At 38.3% G+C, this 24,456-nt stretch overlaps 1 protein-coding gene across 3 annotated transcripts in view; it reads left to right on the plus strand.

Moving 5' to 3' along the window:
• Positions 1-214: 214 nt before the first annotated feature.
• LOC124551078 (zinc finger protein 490-like) overlaps positions 215-24,456 on the plus strand; it is a 63,445-nt gene continuing 39,203 nt past the window's right edge. For 2 of the 3 annotated variants that reach the window (XM_047126002.1, XM_047126003.1), the window contains exons 1-2: positions 220-416; positions 693-755. Coding sequence is in view for 2 of the 3 variants with exons in the window: in XM_047126003.1 (XP_046981959.1) it covers positions 735-755 (21 nt within the window). In the remaining variant the exon portion in view is untranslated. Of the gene's footprint in view, positions 417-692; positions 756-24,456 lie in introns of all 3 variants that reach the window. The other variant, XM_047126004.1, reaches the window with a different exon arrangement.

Here is a 24,456-nt window from a genome sequence, read left to right on the forward strand (position 1 = left end):
AATAACTCGAGTTACAAATTACACGAAATAACACTTTGAGGAATAGTGTACAGCGACAATGCTACGCATTTCACTCATTTCCATACACGAGACAGTAAGGACATCCGAAGAGGACAAATGGGAGAATTCTCGTACAATCTAACTTTTCCGCAACCATCTTCCACTAGCTTCGTTTCGCTCTTTTTTTCACCAGATGTCTTTTTTGCAGGTTATGTTGGCTATGCTGCAAAAGTATGTTACTTCTGCTTTCGAAGTACAAACGAGTTTCGTTGAAAGCATTGTTGGATAACGCAACAGGTTATTACATTCTTGTCGGTCAATAATTGATAGAGGAAAGTTTTATTAAAATGACTTGATAACTTTGACCCTGAAATGTGTGTTGGTCTCAGTAATGGAAAAGAAATGACTGGCCGCAGGTGTGAATGCTCGACGTTTCTATATACATATATTTTTGTGTCGTGTTTTTGTTCAGTTTTTGTGAAGTTGACAGTTTTACTAATGCAGCTAAGACGAAGAATCTTTATACTTATATTACAACACATAACCTGTATAGTTGTATTGCTCTCGAAAATTTGTGGAAAACGCACCCAATGTATTTTATTCCATAGTGTAAGAAACACACCTTTACATTTTAAGGAACTTTAAGTTAGCGAAAACGCGTCAGAACCTGATGGATGCCTTGTTGTTTCCAGATAACTCAAATTTTGAGGCTGCAAACGAACGCGCTATGTACAATGGCATCGCCTGTAAAAAGAGTAAGTTACTCCATGTTAAAATAACGGTGGAGGATATAGTCTAATGTGTGATTGCACTGCAACACTTCAGTAATATCTAATTAATTCTGCGGATCTTCTAACTAAAGAACAGATATTTGTTGTAAATCATAACAAATACCATGATCTGTATAATTGTCTTTCCATTGCTTTATAATCTGAGCAGTTACGTTTGTGTAAGCCCCTTTCATATTTAGTTTTAATCGTTGTTTTCATCTTGTAAGATACAGGAGTTCTTAAAAATTTAGTTAACGGGAACCTATCAATTGTTGGTGTCCACACCGATGAGCTTCTCTAGGAGAATTCCCTTGTCCCTTTGAAATCTGAACTTAATAGCCTATGTACTCACACGTACTGGACATACTATCGTTATTAGCCCTACAAGCTGAGTGGGGTCGTAATCATGTTACTTTCAGTGGAATGAATTGAAGTTTGTTGTAATAAATAGATACTGTTATGTCACATTTCTGGGAGCTGTATGCTCATTTTGATATGTGTAGTTCGAACTTGATTGTGCATCATTCTGTAGCTCTGCAAAGACTGCAGATATTCACCTTGATGATTTATCCAGTCAGTGACATGACTCCTTTCTTAGCTCTGTTCTAAGTGCCGTTTCACTTTATGTCAGATAATGGCACATTGTTTCAAAGTAAAGAGTTCCCTGTGAATGTCAGAAAGAGAAAGTGTCCTGGAATTGTATGGAAAAGGGTCACACTGAATAATAACACTGATGTTACAGCATGTTGTGTTGTTTTTTCTGTCATTCCTCCCAGAAGTTTATGATGAATGTTCTGAACATAATTAATAATGAAACAAAATTATGCAATTTAAAACTGATCATGACTTGTTAGTATTAAGGTTTTTATTTTCCACAATGAAATTAAATTATAAACATTGTAAAATAGCTTGCAGCAGTGCATTGGTTGGCAGAACATCTATTTATAATGTTAAGGTATCAACTGTCATTTGACAGAAGTAATGGCATGGTGTTTCTCACCATATCATCTTAAGGTCCTCACTTTTTCTTGTGTAGTAAGTACTTGCAGCTCAGAATCAGTGTAAAGGCTTCCGAGTAGCCTATGCATAAAATATAAAAGGACACAAAACAGAACAGGTTGACAGCCACATTGTCATGGGATTATAACTTTTAAAATCCTGACACACACACACACACACACTCTCTTTCTGTCGATAATGTTGTAAACATCAACTTTTGGATTACGTCTCAAAGCATGTAATGTATGTGTGTATTCAAACCCATTACCTGTTTAAAAAGTTACGAGTAATAACTGTGGCTTCCCAGTATATTTTTAATGAAACTTGTAAACAGTGTGTGCTCCTTTTGAACCAACAACTTGACGTTCATAGACTCAATACCAGGAAAATAGTTTCCTTTATTCAGAAGCACACGTTTTTAGTAATTTGTCAGAAAGCATGAAAAGTTCAGAAACTATTAAAAGTAGAGTTAAAAACAAGCTTGAAGAATTTCTTGGTGTCTGCCTCCATTTACAAGTTGCGTAACAGGATTGATTGGTGTTTTAATACAAATACGTTGACAGGTGTGGGGCCACTGGCGGGCACAGCGGGTGACAGATCCGCCACGAGTGGATTCGTGACAGTCAACGAGTTAATAACAAAATAATGTAATGTGAAATCCATATGATGTTCAGCTGCCACACAGCTTAGGGTTAGCTGCGTTATTGGTAACACTACGCTGATGACATGTAGATTCTAGACTGCTATAAATCTTTCATTCTGACACCATTTGAGAGGCTTTTGTTTATCACTTTCAATACTAAACTTGCGAGGCAGCTTCATAATTTGGACTCAACTGAGCTTTGCAGAACTCCCCAACCTGGAAACATCCGTGGTGGTCACTGGAGATTAGATTCAAGAACTTCCCATTAGCAGGTACTGACAATAACTAGTAGATCACAGAGGCAGTAGACAGTGTCAGTAAATGGTAGGCATAAATTGTGCTGGAATATCAGTAAAACTGAAAACTCGTGCATCTGGTGATACACATTTGTGTAATGGTTACATTGCATAAAATAAATAATTGACGCTTTAATTGGTACAGGTGAATGATACCATCATCACATTTAGCATTAAGTTACTTATTAGTACAGAGTTGGCGGGAGAGTTATGTTTGCAACATGTGACTCACTAACATTCCCAATTTTAATGATCACTTTCAGCACATGATGCAGAAAATTGAGGTGCATGTAAACTTGTAATTTGTTTGGATTACTTTTCTTGTTACTGTGCATACTTGTTCCTCATAAATGGAAGTACAAGCAGTGCAGAGAGATCCCATTCCAAACATCTACATCTATCGTGCGCAAAAACACAGAGAAGGGTATGGTGGCATTTTGTTCCATTCGTATATGGAGCAGGAAAGAATAATCGTATAAAAGCCTCAGTGAATGCTGTAATTAGTGTCTGACAAGTAGCATGTAATACCATGTGACTATTATATTCATTCTTCTATGATCCCACGTCACTTAATTACACGGTTTTGCTCACGTGTTGTGGCACATAATAGTCCATTCACTGCTGTGAGCCTTGTCGAGAGAGTTTAAGAAACGTGATAGGTGTATTTGTATATATTAAACCAAATGATATGTTATTGCACATTGCTCATCGTCAGTGTTTTGTCTGAGAGGAGAGCAATGACTGTATTTTCACTGAAATTTCTCCTTCTATCCCTATATGGGATAGAAAGGAAACTTTACTGCAAGAGTAAGCTAACTTCTGTTTTTGAAGCGTGAATGAGTTTTGTTGATAGCGCATTTGGTTAATTATTACATGCTTGCTCATCAGTATTTGGTAGAGGAACCTGATGAATCATTTTATTTGTTCGGTTTTTCGCTTTTCATGTACTCTGTTGGCCAAAATCCCCAGGAATTTAACATATTTTGTTGTTAAGCTGTGTATGCAAGGGCATTTAAGTGTAGGTAGATTACATCAATATTGAGAACCTTTTAACTTTCAGACTGAGTCAACATAGAGAACTGAGTGAGTTTGTACTTAGACTTGAATACAGATTTCAACTAATTTGGGAAATCAGTTACAGATATCTTACAGGAATTGTATGTTACTAAGTCAACGTTAGAGATGATACAGTTGACTGGAATGCCAAGGTAGGCTGATGAAGTTGACTAGCAGAGTCTGCTAAAACTGTAAAATACAGTGTATGAAGCAATAGCCAAAAATGCTTGTCATCTTTTTCACAGGACTTCTATTGTCACGAAGGCACAGAGAAAGAATGATCACTAGAGAGACATTTACATTATCTAAAGCAGGTAAATTTCCTCATGATGCTTTCCTCTGTGGAATGGTGATTTATACACATCAGCCATTTGACATTGACTGCTGGATAAATGTCTTTTCTACACTTTTCCATGCATTACAATCTTTTTAAATATTCAAAAAACAAAGATGATGTGACCCACCAAACAAAAGCGCTGGCAGGTCGATAGACACACAAACATACACACAAAATTCAAGCCTTCGCAACAAACGGCCGCCCCATCAGGAAAGACGGAAGGAGAGGGAAAGACGAACGGATGTGGGTTTCAAGGGAGAGGGCAAGGAGTCAAAGGAGCCACCCCAATCCCGGGAGCAGAAAGACCCACGCTAGGGGGGAAAAAAAAGGACAGGTACACACACACACACACACACACACACACACACACACACACATATCCATCCGCACACACACAGACACAAGCAGACATCTTGTTACAACATTGTTTTTTAATGCCATCTACATACCTTCCATTAGATCGTGGTCTCTTGTCTTTCCTTATCTCAGCACAATGGACTCGCATGATGGTTCAAATCTGTGTCCGGCCATCCAGATTTAGGTTTTCTGTGATTTTACTAAATGGCTCCAGGCAAATGCTGGGATGGTTCCTTTGAAAGGATATGGCTGATTTCCTTCCCTACCCTTGCCACTCTCCAACCGTGTGCTCTGTCTCTAATGATCATGATGTCGAAGTGATTTAAACCCAATCTTCCTTTCCTTTCCACTGTGCATCTCTCAATTGCACACCCACAACAATGGAGCCCCTCCATGCCTTCACTTGTGTGGTGACCATGATAAAAAGTTCTTCTATCACCTCCACGACAGGGTTAGTTTTCTGTTGGATTCAGTGGATGCAGGTCTCTGTCGATGGACCTGGTTCTGTATGTTCATTAATGTGGTACTGTCTAGGAGGTGGTAGACAAGAAGATTTTTGAAGGTAGTGGTTTCGGGTGCGATATCCTGCTTGCCCTTAACTGTGATATCAGGTGGTGAAGTAAAGACTGATCAGGAGCTAAGACTTCCTATTAGTCGATCATGCTTACCTTATTATTTCCGCACATTTGCCAATATCTTTTGATTGAACTCAATTTCTCAAAGTTCTACAGTTGCTGCTGGAAGTTAAGAGTATAAATCCAACATCCAATTCTCAAAATACAGTGCTTCTCATAAACATTGTATCATGTATTATACTTTTGTTTACAGTTACCCATGCATTGCATAGTTCCTTCATTATTCAGGACATCATGAGTGCACTGATAAGGTCTAAGTTCATAAATGGTCTTACTTATTTAATAGATTCCAACTGAGTAAGTATGTATGTTTTCTTTTATCCCCATGTCGTCTCCTACGCATTTTCACAGCCAGTGCTTCTCCATGGCTTGCACCATATCTCCAAGGGAGGGCCCATCAACACCCAACCAGCATGTACCGCGAACATGATAATGATGTTTATTATTGTCCCAGCTTACAGGTACACTACGTTCATCCATTTCATAATACATATACATAAATGAAGAAACATGCATCCAAAGAGTAGCTTACAGCTAAATCATTACAAAAATAAACTTTTTCTGGTGGTGATATTGATTACGAAAATAATTTTTTCTGTTGGCGATCATCATTTGTCAGTTTTGAAAAATGCTAGTGGATCATTCCATCCCAAGTGATCACATTTTTCAAACGTTTCCCACCCTTCCATTTCTGATTTTGTTTAAATTTACCATGGGTTCACATGTACCATAAAAATTAACTCATGCAAAATTTGAGCTCATAATACCCAATATGTTGGAAACTGCGGCCCTATGTTTGAGAAGCTCTTTGACAATGGTGTGGTGAAAGCAAGCAAATCCCAAAGTTTGAACCTTACTTAATACATTTACGTCTGTACTCTGCAAACAAGTGTGAAGTGCATAGCAGAGGGTTCACCCTATTGTACCGGTTATCATGGTTTCTTCACGTTCCATTCATGCATGGAGCATGGGAAGAATGATTGTCTCTGTGTATGCTGTAATTATTCTAATATTATCCACACGATCCCTGTGTGAGCAATATGTAGGGGGTTGTTGCATATTCCTAGAGCAATCACTTAAAGCAATTTCTCGAAACAGTGTTAGCAGACTTTCTCCGGATAGTTTACGTCTATCTTCAAGAGGCTGCCAGTTCAGTTTCTTCAGTATCTCTCTGACACTCTCCCATGGATTAAACAAACGTGTCCATTCTTGCTGCCCTTCTTTGCATACGTTCAATATCCCCTGCTAGTCCTACCTGGTACGAGTCCCACACAGTTGAGCAATATTCTCGAACCAGTCACACGAGTGATTTGTAAGCAATATCCTTTGTAGACTGATTGTACTTCCCCAGTATTCCACCAGTAAACCGAAGTTTACCACCTGCTTTACCCACGACTGAACCTGTGCGATCATTCCATTTCATATCCCTACAAAGTGTCAAAGCCAGGTATTTGTATGAGTTGGCTGATTCCAACAGTGATTCATTGATATTATAGTCATACAATATCACTTTTTTTTTTTTTTTTTTTTTTTTTTTTTCATTTTTCAAAATTTTACATTTCTGAATATTTAGAGCAAGTTGCCAACCTCTTGCACCCTGTTGAAATCTTATCAAGATCTGACTCAGTACTTATGCAGCTTCTTTCAGATAGTACTTCATTGTAGACAACTGCATCATCTGCAAAAAAAAAAAGCCTGATTTTACTATTAATATTTTCTGCAAGGTCGTTAATGTACAACATGAACAGCAAGGGTCCCAACAGACTTCCCTGGGGGACACCTGAAGTTACTTCTACATCTGATGATGGCTCTCCATCCAAGATAACATGCTATGCCCTCCCTACCAAAAAGGCCTCAATGAACTCACAAGTTCTGGCTCAAGTTTAAAAGAATAGTTGACAATGCACTGGATAGATATGTACCCAGTAGAACAGTTCATAATGGGAGGAACCTCCATGGTATAAAGTCACTGTGGAGAAACTTCTAAAGAAACAGAGAGTACTTCATAATAGGTATAAAAGAAAGCATAGGGGTACAGATAGAGCGATGCTGAATGAAATGCATTTGGCCATCAACACAGCAACGCACGATGCCTTCAATGACTACTGTAGAGAATATTATCACATGATGTTTCACAGAACCAAAAGAAATTCTGGTAATACATAATGGCTGTTAGTGGCACCACAGTTAGTGGCACCTCCTGTGATCGTTCTTTTGACAATAAGTGTAGGTGTGGTACTGAGTCAAATGCTTTTTGGAAATCAAGAAATACTGCATCTACCTGGTTGCCCTGATCCAAAGCTTGCAGTATGTCATGAGGAAAGTGCGAGTTGAATTTCACATGGCCACTGGCATGGAGGAGGTAAGTCTGTTCTACATACCTCATTATGTTATGCTCAGAATATCTTATAAGATTCTACAACAAATTGATGTCAAGGATATTGGATGGTAGTTTTGTGAATCACTTCTACTGCTCTTCTTGTAGGTGGGTTTGACTTGTGCCTTTGTCGAAGAACTGGGCACAGTTTTTTGTTGAGTGAGCTACAATACAATAGATTATAGTTAGAAGAGGGGCTAACTCAGCTGAAAATTCAGTGTAGAATCTGACAGGGATTCCATCAGGCACTGGAGCTGTGTTCAATTTTAATGATTTCAGCTATTTCTTAACACCACTAACACTAATACTTATTTCATCCATCTTTTCAGTGGTATGAGGATTAAACTGGGACAACTCTTGTGGGTTCCCTCTGTAAATGAACGTTTGAAAATGGAGTTGAGCATTTCAGCTTTTGCTGTGCTACCCTCAATTTCAGTTCCTGTCTCATTTGCTAGGAACTGAAAATAACTGTGGTGCCACTAACAGCCTTTATGTATGACCAGAATTTCTTTTGGTTCTGTGAAATATCGTGATATTATTTTCTACAGTAGTCATTGAAGGCATTGTGCATTGCTGTCGTGGTGGCCAAATGCGTTTCTTACAGCATCGCTCTATCTGTACCCCTATGCTTTGTTTATGATGTAATATCTATTTCTTTAGAAGTTTCTCTACAGTGACTTTATACCAGGGAGGTTCCTCCCATTATGAACTGTTCTATTGGGTACGTATCTATCCAGTACATTGTCAACTATTCTTTTAAACTTGATCCATAATTGCTCTACGTGCTCCTCCCTTGTGCTGAAAGTTTCAAATTCATCATTGAGATGCGACGCTAGTGATATTTTATCTAATTTGCGGAACATATGTATCTCTTTGCTTATTTTAATTGTCCTTTGTGCTGTGCCAGTCATTGTCACTACAACCATGTCATGGTCATTTTGTTGTGGACATCCTCAAAGAAGTCAGGTCTATTTGTTGCCATTAGAGGCAGTATATTTCCATCATGAGTGGGCTTCCTAACTCTCTGTCCTAGTTAGTTTTCAGAGATGGCATTTAGCAGAGTTTCACAGGATGTCTTATTTCGACCCACCACTAACAAAACTGTAATGTTCCAAATTAATTGTTGGATGATTAAAATATTAACTGATGATTACAGATGATTGGGGAACTTACAGACAAGTGAACTGAGATTTTCTCTAAAGTTTTCAGCTACATCAGGAGATGAGGCTTGTGGGTGATAAAAGGATCCAATTATCGTTTTATACTGAACTTGGCTCATTTATTGTAATTTTAAATTCAATGCCCTGTTTGTGATTGAGTATAATCAAAAATAATGGACTAAGCAGGAAGATATGCCAATAGAATCGCATCCCAGGCATTGTCAACAAATGTGCCAAGTTGTAGTTCCTTTGCATTTTATCTTCCTGAGATATCTGACTCCAAAGAGGATAAAAAAATCTGTGAATTTTTCTCTGCAGGTTTTTTGGGTCACTTTATTGCATTATGCTGGTTCAAAAAATTCTTTACATTCTATCGCACTGTAGTTTTTTGATTCATATCCAAAAGTTACCCTGGACCTGAAGGTAAGAGTTTCATACATGCTTTTGTCTTGTAATGAAAGAGATTCAAACAGTGGGTTTTGTTCATTTTCATGCACGTTTTTCGAAAAGCCATCCAAACAGAAGACCACTGTTTCTCATATACTTAAGCTAATGATTTAAAATTTTGCACAGATTCATTTTTAGGATAAATCTACCCCTGCAGCAAATTTCAGGAAAATTGAAACTCAAGGAGTGAGAGGTCTATCATTGTATAGTGACCATTGCATTTAGGCACTGACGATATCTCTTGAGCCAACTGCAACATCCTCATTCCATGTAACAAACCAAGATCATCACTAGAGAGGTCAGTTTGATTATAAAATGGTGTAGAAAGTCATGTGGGTTTTGTTTGCATTTAGGTGTGTTTGACTTTTCTGTCAAAGCCAGGTGGTAAACTAAGCGCAGCTGGCGGTGCAAGTCAGATTTTCTGTGATAAGACGACTACACCATATTGCGTCGTCTGCATGCTCAGTTTAAGCTCCTCGTAGACATTTACCAATCCCTAAGGAAAAGTGTTCTTGGCCTTTTAGGCTTCCGCCTGTGGTTACGATTGTAGTTCCCCAGATTGAAGATGAAGGGGTCGTTCAAATGTCTCAACTTTCTATCCAGTTATGTTGTGAGTTTCTCAAATACCTCCACAAAGGTCTCAAAGTGGAATCCATTGTGCACTTCAATATTGTATGTGTATTATGAAGTGTCTCATATTATTTGTAGGACCTTCTTCTGTATGGCCTGCAGGCCACGCAGATGTATTAGGGCTGTGTGTGTCATCATCGGTCTAATGAGAGTGATGTTACATAGACTCTTTACATCCAGGTCATTCTATACCAAGTGATCCAGGAAAAAAAAAAAAATTGGTTGTTCGACCATGTCAGAAAAATTTCATATTTGTTGGGTGAATTCCCTAATGTTTAGTGGGCTCAAAAACATTTTTAAATTTTTTTTATTGTTTGTCATTTAAAAACTGACCATTTTTGTTTCAGTCTGCAACTAGTTTTTTTGCATTTACAAGCATCTGCAGTTTTTTAAATTATTCAAATTATTGAATAATTTAAAAAATTTCCCCAGACCTTACAAATAAAGAAGTATTTAGTTCAGTACACACTGGACTATAAATTAAAACCATGGTCACCTATCTGCATTTGTTCCTTAATATATTTTGATGGCTCAAAGTTATTGGTTACAGATTAAAAAACTCATTTTTGAACTGTATTTTTCTAAAGAAGGAGTAATTTCTCAGCCTTAATATTTTTTTGTGCTATTGCTCTACGCAGTATAGTTGCTTTTTTGTAGAGTATCAATGGTGAGAAGCTTACACTTTTTTCCATCTTTGCATCTTTTTTTTTGGGGGGGGGGGGGGGGGGGGTCAGATAAAAATCTGAAAATTACACATTTAATAGACCTTTATGATATCAAACTTCAGTATAAAGTAAAACTTCGAGATTCGATGGGACTAATGAAAAAAGTATATCAATTATATAATTTAAACACATGAAAAAATACATGAAACTAAAGTAATGAATGATTATTTATTGAAATAGTCCTCTGCAGAATGTTTCAGCAGGCTAGCGGATAGTATCTGCAACTCTGTATAGGCTTACAGACAAGTTGGTACAAGTCTGTGCATTGTCTTTCCCCTTCCACCAACATCTGTTAACAATGAGCTCTTGAAGTGTGCAGTTTAACAGTGGAGTCTCAGTGTTCTACAGGTGTTCTTATTAATAAAGCCTGCCATAAAAGTGTGTGGAGTGTTTCCTTAAGACATTGCTTTATTTAGAGATTACAGTGAAGAAGAAAGAGTGTTTTATTTACGAGTTAGCTCAGAGGTTAACTCAACTTTCAAGTACAGTGAATTTAAATACTTAAAGAAATTTCAAAACCTTTTTAGCCTGTCTTGCTTGGACCCTTTCAAGAAACATAAGAAGCCAATAACAGAAGTTCTGAAAGAAATAACATTTGATCATTATTTTGAAAATAAAAGCCTTTTTATCAATAAAATACCAGGAAAGTCATTGTGTCCAACATGTTATTCAAAGATATTTGTCATTAACAAAGGAGGGGATGGTGATAGTTTAGATAAAGAATTTTGTGACTCAAGAGAAACTATGAAAAAAGTAGATTTACCTTGTAAAATCCTAGGTGCATCACCTACCAGTAAAACAAGAAAACTAAGTGAAGAAAAAAGTACATTTGCATTGATTGCAAAAATTGAAAAAGTGGCAACTGTTGTCAGAAGAAAAGTTGCATGAAACCAGATGGAAGTTCTAAAAATTCTCGGAGCGAATATAATGATTTGATAGAAAAGCTAAAAACTAAATGTCATATTTCAAACAAAGAGAAAAAAGTTAAAATTACCAGTTTACTACCAAATTCTTGGAGTTGAGCAAAAGTTAGTGACATTTAATGAGTCAGAACATTGGTCAAATTAACAGTGCAGTTAGTAAGTAAAGCTGCAGAGAGTTTCACCAGTGCTACAAAAGAAAACTGCATCTAATGTCATAGATGCAAACAGGATTGAAAAAGTTATTAGGTTTTATGAAGATGACAATAACAGCCATTTGATGCCTGGAAGAAAAGATTGTGTTTCTGTGGAAGAAAATGGTACTAAGAAGCAGAGACAAAAAAGATAAATATTGCGCAATTTAAATGAACTGTTCACTGAGAATTCAAAAAAGAAAATTGTGACATTAAAGTTGGAAGGTCGAAATTTTGTGAGTTGATACTGACATGGTGTATTGTTGCTGGGGTATCTAGCTCCCATAATGTTTATGTTTGTTTGTATCGCCAGAATATAAAGTTGGTGAAAATATTGGACCTATCTTAGAGTTGACTACAAAGACCTTTTGGAAGTTCTGGTTTGCAATATTGACAGTTATAGTTGTTTGATCATGGAGAAATGTCAAGATTGTCCAGACAAACAGGCTTTACTTGACATATTTGTAGAATCAGAAGACAGTTTGATGCCTGACAGTATAGAATAAAAGCAATGGGTTACACAAGGCAGAACGGAAATTGTGACAATTACAAAACAACAAGAATAGTTTTTTTTGAAGTGTTGGTACCTAACCTTGAAAATCTGAAAATCCATTATTTTACTGTCAAAGCTCATGGTAAATTTCTGCTAAAAGCTAAAAGCAAACTTTGGCAGTTGATGAATACTTAGTTCTTGCCAACTTTTCTGAAAACTATTCCTTTGTTGTTCAAGATGTTAGAATAGTTAGGAAGTATGTGATAATGGAGGGTTTTTGTATTTTTGACATGTCCTATATTACATGCACGTTCACTGTACACCATGTAATCATACAGGATCAAATAAAATTCAATTATAATTCAAGATCAAGTACAAGGGCACCATGGGATAAACAAACAGGCCACAGCTCATCCATTTGTGTTCTAATATAAAGATCAAGGTAAACTAAAGATCCACAGTTTTTGTTTCAGAGGAGACTACATTGACCACAATGTGACAGCAGTGCATACTTTTCAGCTGCAATTAAGAAACTACATAAAACAGCACCACTCTTCTATAAACAAACAGATCTACTTCTGCGATGGTGCTGCGAGCCAATATACAAACAAAAAATTTTTTAACTTCTCCTTTCACAAAGAAGACTGTCGACTTCATGCAGAATGGCACTTTTTTGCATCATGCCATGGGAAGAATGCGTGTGGATGGTGTCAGTGGTACAAAAAAGTTAGCTGTCATAAAAGCTAGTCTGCAGAAGACCTATGAGAACCAGATCTTGACACTTCAAGAAATGTTTAAATTCTGTAAAGAACTGGTAAAAGGGATTGCAAATGTTTTTGTAAATTGTGAGGAAATACAAGAACTCACTGCCATTGTCTTGGAAGAAAGATCCAACACTTGTCAGAAGATTAAAGGCACCCTGTCTTTTCTTTGTTTTGTACACTATGCGATCAAAAGTATCCGGACACCTGGCTGAAAATGACTTAAAAGTTCGTGGCACCCTCCATCAGTAATTCTGGAATTCACAGTGGTGTTGGCCCACCCTTAGCCTTGATGACAGCTTCCACTCTTGCAGGCATATGTTCAATTAGGTGCTGGGAGATTTCTTGGTGAATGGCAGCCCATTCTTCACGGAGGAAAGGTATCGATGTTGGTCGGTTAGCCCTGGCACGAAGTTGGCAGTCAAAAACATCCCAAAGGTGTTCTATAGGATTCAGGTCAGGACTCTGTGCACGCAGTCCATTACAGGGATATTATTTTTGTGTAACCACCCCGTCATAGGCCATGCATTATGAACAGGTGCTCGATCGTGTTGAAAGATGTAATCGCCATCCCCGAATTGCTCTTCAACAGTGGGAAGCAAGAAGGTGCTTAAAACATAAATCTAGGTCTGTACTGTGATAGTGCCATTCAAAACAACAATGTTACTGTTGGCACTACACATGCTGGTAGGTGACATTCACTGGGCATTTGCCATACCCACACCCTGCCATCAGATTGCCACATTGTGTACCATGATTCGCCAGTGCACACAACGCTTTTCCACTGTTCAGTCGTCCAATGTTTACGCTCCTTACATCAAGTGAGGCGTCGTTTGGCATTTGCTGGTGTGATGTGTGGCTTATGAGCAGCCCCACGACCATGAAATCGAAGTTTTCTGACCTCCCACCTAACTGTCATAGTACTTGCAGTGGATCCTGATGCAGTTTGGAATTCCTGTGTGATGGTGTGCATAGATGTCTGTCTGTTACACGTTACGACCCTCTTCAACTGTCGGCAGTCTGTGTTTCAACAGACAAGGTCAGCCTGTACACTTTTGTGCTGTACATGCCCCTTCACATTTCCACTTCACTATCACCTCGGAAGCAGTGGACCTAGGAGTGTTTAGGAATGTGGAAATCTTGCGTACAGATGTATGACACAAGTGACACCCAATCACCTGACCACATTTGAAGTCCGTGAGTTCCGCAGAGCGCCCCCTTGCGCTCTCTCATGTTGTCTAATGATTACCGAGGCCGCTGATATACAATGCACCTGATATGAAAAATATATGTTTTTGGGGTTGTCTGCATACTTATGACCACATAGTGTTCCTCAGTCACATATCTTGCTCATGTGTAAGTTCATGTCAGCATCCCCTTATAGTGAACTTCATCGATGTGGAAAACTTGCAGCACTGACACTTGAAAATAAGGACATAGTGGCTTATATTTATGGTGGACAGTGGCGGAGTGCTGAAGTTGATAATATTGATTGTAAAACCAAGACGTGCTTGTTACATTTTACCACCCACAAGAACTGAAGACCTAGTTTAAAAAATCTGAAAAGGATCAAGTCTGGATGCAGGTTAAAAATGTACTGAAGAAGCTGTCTCCCCTGGAATTTACAGCTGCAACTGGGTAAACTTTTAATGTAATGCCCAAACGGAGCGAAGGAATTTCTCTGTTGTTCAGTGAACAATGTACGAGGGTCAGTCAAAAAGTAATGCCTCCTATTTTTTTTTCTACGTTTAATTGTCAGGAAATTTAAATGCAATTACATAGGTTGAAAACCACAACATTGAGGATCATTTTGTCATTTTTCAATGTAATCTCCGCCCATCTCTACAGTTTTGGTCCATCTTTGAACAAGGGCATGTATCCCAGCACGGTAAAAATCACAGCTCTGCTTCCTAAGCCATTGACGCACGGATGTTTTGACGGCCTCCTCATCTTCAAAATGAATCCCACGATGAGCTTCTTTTAGTGGCCCGAACAGATGGAAGTCTGATGGTGCCAGGTCAGGGCTGTATGGGGGATGAGGCAAAACTTCCCATCCAATTTTGACAATCTCGTCAGAGGTGTGACGACTGGTGTGTGGTCTTGCATTGTCATGCAAAAGAAGAACATCTGCCATTGATTTTGTTGGGCGAACTCGCTGAAGACGTGCTTTAAGTTTGTTGAGGGTTGTGACGTATTGAACAGAATTTATTGTGCATCCCTGCTCCAAAAAATCAACCAGAATCACACCCTCTGTATCCCAGAAAACTGTTGCCATAACTTTCCCTGCCGATCGCACAGTTTTGAATTTTTTCTTCCTCGGCGAGCTTGTGTGACGCCACTCCATTGACTGCCTCTTTGATTCGGGTTCAAAAAAATGCACCCATGTTTTGTCCCCGGTCACAATTTTTTTCAGAAACTCATCTCCCTCCAAACGGAAGCGCTGCAAGTGTTGGGAGGCTATTGTTTTCCTTGCCTCTTTATTCTGATCGGTTAACATTCTTGGAACCCACCGTGCACAAACTTTTGAGTACCCCAATTGTTTAATAATCGTGATCACACTGCCTTTACTAAGAGAAATAATGCGACACACTTCATCTGCAGTCACCCGACGGTCACCACGAATGATGTCATCAACTTGCTGAATGTTGTGTGGAGTCACTGCACTCACCGGCCTGCCGCTCCGCTTTTCGTCAGTCAACGGTGTTTGCCCTTCAGCTTCCTTACAACGACGAACCCATCGTCTAACAGTGCTGACATCCACTGTCACAACACCATACACCTTCTTCAGTCTTTCATGAATGCGTATGGGCGTTTCACCTTCTGCATTCAAGAATTCAATCACACAACGCTGTCTCAAACGAACATCGATGTCGGCCATCTTACAAACTTCTGCTGTGCTGCCACCTGTTGACACAGAAAGTTACTACTGCAGTGGATTGCAGAAGAAGGTTTGAGGAATGGCGCCAAATTCAAATTTTTCACTTAACTTAATTTCTTTAAGTAGAAAAAAAATGGGAGGCATTACTTTTTGACCGACCCTCGTAGTAAAAACAAATAAGGTGAGAACAAGATATTGTAATGAATTGTCTCTCTCTCTTCTTCTTCTTCTTCTTTTTCTTCTCCTTTTTTTAAGTGAACATAGATATGTTTAAATTATGTAACTGATACACTTTATCCATTACTCCTGGTATTGCAGATGCTAAAAAATCTTTTTGATTCATATTTGTAACTTTTTTATAACTTCCCATTGAATCTCAAGAGTTGAAATTTATACTGAAGTTTGATATCAAAAAGGCATGTTGAGTGTGTAATTTTCAGATATTTCTGTGGCATGATTCTAAAAGGGCCAATGTCAAGAATCTTTGTTTTAAGTTATAAGCGTCTTAATATTTTCTGTATATCTAAAAACAAAGATGATGTGACTTACCAAAGCGCTGGCACGTCGATAGACACACAAACAAACACAAACATACACACAAAATTCAAGCTTTCGCAACAGACTGTTGCCTCATCAGGAAAGAGGGAAGGAGAGGGAAAGACGAAAGGATTTGGGTTTTAAGGGAGAGGGTAAGGAGTCATTCCAATCCCGGGAGCGGAAAGACTTACCTCGGGGGGAAAAAAGGACGGGTATACACTCGCGCGCACACACACACATATCCATCCACACATATACAGACACAAGCAGACATATACAGAGGCAAAGAGTTTCCTTTTTTCCCCCTGAGGTAAGTCTTTCGCTCCCGGGATTGGAATGACTCCTTACCCTCTCCCTTAAAACCCAAATCCTTTCGTCTTTCCCTCTCCTTCCCTCTTTCCTGATGAGGCAACAGTTTGTTGCGAAAGCTTGAATTTTGTGTGTATGTTTGTGTTTGTTTGTGTGTCTATCGACGTGCCAGCGTTTTGGTAAGTCACATCATCTTTGTTTTTAGATATATTTTTTTCCCCACGTGGAATGTTTCCTTCTATTATATTCATATCATTAATATTTTCTGTCATTTTCTGACAACTATTGACAGTATATTTTGGGTTGTTTGTTACTATCATTATAGTAAATCATCTTAACTAATGCTTATTTTGAAATAATAAATTTCTAGAACTTTAAGCCTCAAAATTAAAGGACTTAAGACATTGGCCTTTTTTAAAATCAAGAACTCTCTTAAATTATTTGAAATTGGCCCTTTGGACATGAGGGTCAGGTACACTGAATAACCAGAAACAGGTAATTTTAAGATAAATATGTCCTTGTACTCATTAATTAAATCACTTTATTCATTCCTCTAGAATTTAATAACTGATAGCAACTCTTACATGTTCCCAAAATCACATTTTATCACCGTAAATCATGAAAACACTGTGTGGTCTCGTAATCATGGGGGAAAATTTATTCACAATTCTTAATATCATACAAATTATTTGCATTACACTACGGTTGATACTGTAAAAGGGGAGAGAAAAAAATATATCACCCGTTTCCGTCATCACCATCCTCATACTTCCCTTTGTAGGATATCTGTTTATCTCTTTCATCTGTCTCTGTATTGGCTCTCAGGTGATTGATGAACTGCATGTAGAATGGACAACTGCTTACATTGATGTGTGGAAGGAGATCCCTTAAGTCCTTTAATTTCTTTTCTGAATTATGTACACGTCTAAGTGAATCGGGGTTGGCAGAAACCGTATTTCCTCTAGCCTTAACTTTGAAAGGGGGGAGGAGGAGGTAAGTGCCCCCTTGCCCCTCCCATCCACTGATGGGGTAACACAAATGGATTGCTAACCATAAAGCACATTAATGACTTTTCTTTCTTTCCTCTCAGTTGAGGTACACCAACCATAAACAATAAACTGCAGTTTAACACAGATAATTTATGTGGAATAATATTCATATAATTAACACACTTTGAAATATTAAGTATTCTAAAATTTGTGATTTACAAAAGTCAATAAAATTAAATTTCAATGCTTCATGACAAACACAGAATTCTGCAAAATTTTATGAAATTCCTAAAAGTTCGTAGATTTCTCTTATTTTTTTCAGGTAAAATGTAATTCCTCGAGAATTCCAGATTTTCCTGAAGAATCACCCTGATTACGTACACTGATTCAAGTTTATATGTTACATTCATGGCTATTCAATACCTATTGAGATCCAAAATAAAAAAATTAAAAGTAATAAGAAGAGTGCTCATGGTAAAATGAATAGGTGTTTCAAAGCCAAAATTACAATGTCCTACAAAAAGAGAAGTTAACAATCAGTATTTATTACCAGTCTTAGCTTATATCAGTATGGCATGGGTTTTAAATTTGAAAACTATTTAAAAACATAGACTGTAACAACTGCACAAACATCAACACTGCAGATAAATTATGTTACAAACATTACAATTCCACCACCTCAGTGTCTGGTTCGACTGGACACTAAGGGGGACGATTCAGAATACACTGCCAACAGAGCAGATACAAGGCTTGAACAATTCTACCCAATGCTTAACCAGCAGAATACACAAACATGAGGATGGGTCAATCCATTCCAAGTGGACCAGCTACTGGTTGCTTGACCATCTCACAAAAAATTGATATTCGTTGGGTGAATTCCCTCATGTTTGGTAGACTCAAAAATATTTTTATTGGTTATCATTTAGAAACAGCCACAAGCATTTTTTTGCATTTACAATCATCTGCGGTTTTTAAATTATTCAGTAATGAGTTGCTCCAGACCTTTCAGACAAGAAGCACATAGTTACGCACACAATGGACTATAAATTAAAACCATGATCACCTAACTGATTGTATTCCTTAATATATTTTTAATGGTTCAAAGTTATTGGTTCCAAAGGTATTTTTCCAAAGTTACTTTTTAGAGTATCAATGGCGAGAAGCTTGCACTTACAAAATACGTTATTAAAAAAACAGATTTTTTGAATTTTTTTCATTTTTTGGTTTGCAATATCTTTGTTAGGGGACCAGATAAATCTGTGGCTTGGTTCTAAAAGGGCCAATGTCAATATTTGTCAGCACTGGTTTTATTGGTGTACACCATATGCTCTTCATTATATTAAAATGGTCAATGTCTAAGCCACATAGGATGAGAGATACTGGGGTTTTAAGTTGTAAGCCCCAAAGTGTTTTATCAAGTTTCCAATTGGCCTTTTACTAACAGATGGTTTCAACAACTGAAACAGTGCTGTGACATTGGACCTAAATCTGGTGGGAATACACAATAATAAGAGTTGTTCCTTTAAAAATTCCTGTTACCATTCGGCTCATTGTTAGTGAGGAGTCTAGACAGTCTCGGTGGGCACAAACATGTTTCACAGAGGCGATAAGGAAGAGCTTGAGGAACAAACTGCATCTGAAATATCACCGCTAAAGCCATCACTTTGCCTTGAAGGTAAGTTTGCTAAAATAAACTGGTATCACGAGCATTTATCTCTAATTTTTCCAGTACAAGACCGTAAATTGACTGGTATCTCTACTTAATGCCGATCTAAAATATCATCTACTGCCTTTTAAATTTATTTCATTTTTATTTGCTTTAAGATCATCCCAGTACCAGTACAGAAGGAAATGCATGTTCATCATTATTGGTAGACGTGATTTCAAGTTCTGATGAAGATTTATTTGAAGATTCTGATGAATATGTTCCAAATGGTAGCAAAAGTAGTGATGAAAGCAATGATGGAGGGAATATAGCTGTACAAAAGACAGTTAAGAAATCTTCAAGGATTGAAGGAATTGATCTAATTCAACAGCAGCCTGGCAATGAAACAAGGAAGTTCAGTGGAAGGGGAGGAAGAATTGTGATCCACAGGATTCATCCAGAATTAATTGCATCAGAAATAGGTGCAAGTTTGGGCATAGACAAGCATCGAGTTTTCTTTCTGTTCAGATCTATCATCTAGAATGGTTCTTCTGAGGAGCAACTGTGTTTGTAGGAGACAATTCCCGACATACCTGAGTGATACTTCATCCATTTTATCTTGTTCCAAGCAATAGGATTCCTTTCTGTGTTAATTTTCTTGAATTCTCATCAGGTCTTTAAAGTTGTAGAAGTCCTTTTGCTCCAGCTCTATTGCAGTTATGGGTGGCTTTCGGGGAACCTTGCATAATTTGGCCCAGTCTCTTGGCAGTTCTACTTCAACAGTTGTTGTTTTCTTTGTCTTCTCAATGGCTGTGTGAATTGAGTCAGCTTCCAGCTGAGTATGTCCAACTTTAAGAAACTTATGGTTGATTTCCAAAAGTCTTCCCTGAATCATGAATTCTTCCACTACTCTCAGAAACATGATGGCAATAAAATATTTCTGTTTTGTCCGGTACATGAATCGCTGTACAGGTGTACCTCAACAATTTCATTGGCCAGTTTCATCAAATAATCATATAGATAAGAAGCTATTTCTTGGTCACCTCTTCCTGCCATTGTTTCATTCCAAATGTAACATACTGGAGAACATTGTTTATGTGTCTTTACATAGATGGTTGAAGGTCCAAAGTTATCTTATGTAAAATCCCACGCCACATTGCTGTGCTGGTACTGCGAACGGCTGAAAGCAAGGGGAAACTACAGCCGTAATTTTTCCCGAGGACATGCAGCTTTACTGTATGATTAAATGATGATGGCGTCCTCTTGGGTAAAATATTCCGGAGGTAAAATAGTCCCCCATTCGGATCTCCGGGTGGGGACTACTCAAGAGGACGTCGTTATCAGGAGAAAGAAAACTGGCATTCTACGGATCAGAGCGTGGAATGTCAGATCCCTTAATCGGGCAGGTAGGTTAGAAAATTTAAAAAGGGAAATGGATAGGTTAAAGTTAGATATAGTGGGAATTAGTGAAGTTCGGTGGCAGGAGGAACAAGACTTTTGGTCAGGTGATTACAGGGTTATAAATACAAAATCAAATAGGGGTAATGCAGGAGTAGGTTTAATAATTAATAAAAAAAAATAGGAGTGCGAGTTAGCTACTACAAACAGCATAGTGAACGCATTATTGTGGCCAAGATAGACACAAGGCCCATGCCTACTACAGTAGTACAAGTTTATATGCCAACTAGCTCTGCAGATGATGAAGAAATTGATGAAATGTATGACGAGATAAAAGAAATTATTCAGGTAGTGAAGGGAGACGAAAATTTAATAGTCATGGGTGACTGGGATTCGTCAGTAGGAAAAGGGAGAGAAGGAAATATAGTAGGTGAATATGGATTGGGGGGAAGAAATGAAAGAGGAAGCCGCCTTGTAGAATTTTGCACAGAGCATAACTTAATCATAGCTAACACTTGGTTCAAGAATCATGAAAGAAGGTTGTATACCTGGAAGAATCCTGGAGATACTAAAAGGTATCAGATAGATTACATAATGGTAAGACAGAGATTTAGGAACCAGGTTTTAAATTGTAAGACATTTCCAGGGGCAGATGTGGATTCTGACCACAATCTAGTGGTTATGAACTGCAGATTGAAACTGAAGAAACTGCAAAAAGGCGGGAATTTAAGGAGATGGAACCTGGCTAAACTGAAAGAACCAGAGGTTGTAGAGAGTTTCAGGGAGAGCATAAGGGAACAATTGACAGGAATGGGGGAAAGAAATACAGTAGAAGAAGAATGGGTAGCTCTGAGGGATGAAGTAGTGAAGGCAGCAGAGGATCAAGTAGGTAAAAAGACGAGGGCTAATAGAAATCCTTGGGTAATAGAAGAAATATTGAATTTAATTGATGAAAGGAGAAAATATAAAAATGCAGTAAATGAAGCAGGCAAAAAGGAATACAAACGTCTCAAAAATGAGATTGACAGGAAGTGCAAAATGGCTAAGCAGGGATGGCTAGAGTACAAATGTAAGGATGTAGAGGCTTGTCTCACTAGGGGTAAGATAGATACTGCCTACAGGAAAATTAAAGAGACCTTTGGAGAGAAGAGAACCACTTGTATGAATATCAAGAGCTCAGATGGCAACCCAGTTCTAAGCAAAGAAGGGAAGGCAGAAAGGTGGAAGGAGTATATAGAGGGTTTATACAAGGGCGATGTACTTGAGGACAATATTATGGAAATGGAAGAGGATGTAGATGAAGATGAAATGGGAGATAAGAAACTGCGTGAAGAGTTTGACAGAGCACTGAAAGACCTGAGTCGAAACAAGGCCCCGGGAGTAGACAACATTCCATTAGAACTACTGATGGCCTTGGGAGAGCCAGTCATGACAAAACTCTACCATCTGGTGCGCAAGATGTATGAGACAGGCGAAATACCCACAGACTTCAAGAAGAATATAATAATTCCAATCCCAAAGAAAGCAGGTGTTGACAGATGTGAAAATTACCGAACTATCAGTTTAATAAGTCACAGCTGCAAAATACTAACGCGAATTCTTTACAGACGAATGGAAACACTGGTAGAAGCGGACCTCGGGGAGGATCAGTTTGGATTCCGTAGAAATGTTGGAACACGTGAGGCAATACTAACCTTACGACTTATCTTAGAAGAAAGATTAAGAAAAGGCAAACCTACGTTTCTAGCATTTGTAGACTTAGAGAAAGCTTTTGACAACGTTAACTGGAATACTCTCTTTCAAATTCTGAAGGTGGCAGGGGTAAAATACAGGGACCGAAAGGCTATTTACAATTTGTACAGAAACCAGATGGCAGTTATAAGAGTCGAGGGGCATGAAAGGGAAGCAGTGGTTGGGAAAGGAGTGAGACAGGGTTGTAGCCTCTCCCTGATGTTATTCAATCTGTATATTGAGCAAGCAGTAGAGGAAACAAAAGAAAAATTCGGAGTAGGTATTAAAATTCATGGAGAAGAAGTAAAAACTTTGAGGTTTGCCGATGACATTGTAATTCTGTCAGAGACAGCAAAGGACTTGGAAGAGCAGTTGAACGGAATGGACAGTGTCTTGAAAGGAGGATATAAGATGAACATCAACAAAAGCAAAACGAGGATAATGGAATGTAGTCAAATTAAATCGGGTGATGCTGAGGGGATTAGATTAGGAAATGAGACACTTAAAGTAGTAAAGGAGTGTTGCTATTTAGGGAGTAAAATAACTGATGATGGTCGAAGTAGAGAGGATATAAAATGTAGACTGGCAATGGCAAGGAAATCGTTTCTGAAGAAGAGAAATTTGTTAACATCGAGTATAGATTTAAGTGTCAGGAAGTCGTTTCTGAAAGTATTTGTGTGGAGTGTAGCCATGTATGGAAGTGAAACATGGGCGATAACCAGTTTGGACAAGAAGAGAATAGAAGCTTTCGAAATGTGGTGCTACAGAAGAATGCTGAAGATAAGGTGGGTAGATCACGTAACTAATGAGGAGGTATTGAATAGGATTGGGGAGAAGAGAAGTTTGTGGCACAACTTGACTAGAAGAAGGGATCGGTTGGTAGGACATGTTTTGAGGCATCAAGGGATCACAAATTTAGCATTGGAGGGCAGTGTGGAGGGTAAAAATCGTAGAGGGAGACCAAGAGATCAATACACTAAGCAGATTCAGAAGGATGTAGGTTGCAGTAGGTACTGGGAGATGAAGAAGCTTGCACAGGATAGAGTAGCATGGAGAGCTGCATCAAACCAGTCTCAGGACTGAAGACCACAACAACAACAATGTCGTCATAGCAACTATGGTTACGAAAGTTAATAAACGAGTCAAGAGGGCTAGGAGAGTGTTTCTGCTAGAAAGAGCAAATAAACAGTGTTGGCATCTCACTTAGACAATGAACTGCTTCATTTAGTTCCAGAATGGTGGCCATAATGAATTATGAGCAAAGCACAAACAGATTGAAAATCGTGCTGTGGACAAGTATGTGATTAGTAAGTGGGTGGAGGACGGAAAAGACCCAGTGTGGTTTAATAACGATATTTGGAAAATGCTGCGGAAGCAAAGGCTGTTGCACTTTCTGTTCAAAAGAGGATGTGTGAATGATGACAGGCAAAGATTAGCTTAGATTTGTGTGTCAGTGAAAAGATCTATGCGTGAAGCATGCAACAGCTACCACCGTCTTACCTTGGCTAAAGATCTGGCAGAGAACCCAAAAACATTCTGGTCCTAAGTAAAATCACGAAGCAAGTCGCTAAGGCTTCCGTCCAGTCACTTGTTGACCAGTATGGATCGGCAGTAGAAGATAGCAAAAGGCAGGCTGAAGTTTTGAATTCCACATTTAAGAAATTGTTCATGCAGGAAAATTGTACAAACATACTGTTGTTTGACCATTGCACGGAATCCCATATGAATGACATAGTAATAAGTATCCATGGCATAGACAAACAGCTGAAAGAGTTGAAAATAAATAAGTCTCCAGGTCCAAATGGAATCCCAGTTCTGTTTTACAAAGATTACTCTACATCATAGGCCCCTTATTTAATTTGCATTTATCGCAAATCTCTCGACCAGCACAAAGTGCCAAGTGACTAGGAAAAAGTACAGGTGCCAGCTGTATGTAATAAGGGTAAAAAAACGGACTCATAAAAGTACAGACCAATATCCTTAACATTGGTTTGCTGCGGAATTGTAGAGCATGTTCTGAGTTTGAATATAATAAATTTTCTAGAGACCGCAAATCTCATGTCCACAAACCATTATTGCTTTAGAAAGCATCACTTGTGTGAAACCCAGCTTGCTCTTTTCTCACATAATGTTTGCAAACTATTGATGAAGAGCAACAAGCAATCCATA

Source organism: Schistocerca americana, chromosome 9 (assembly GCF_021461395.2).
Source record: "Schistocerca americana isolate TAMUIC-IGC-003095 chromosome 9, iqSchAmer2.1, whole genome shotgun sequence".
Taxonomy (NCBI): Eukaryota; Metazoa; Arthropoda; class Insecta; order Orthoptera; family Acrididae; genus Schistocerca; species Schistocerca americana.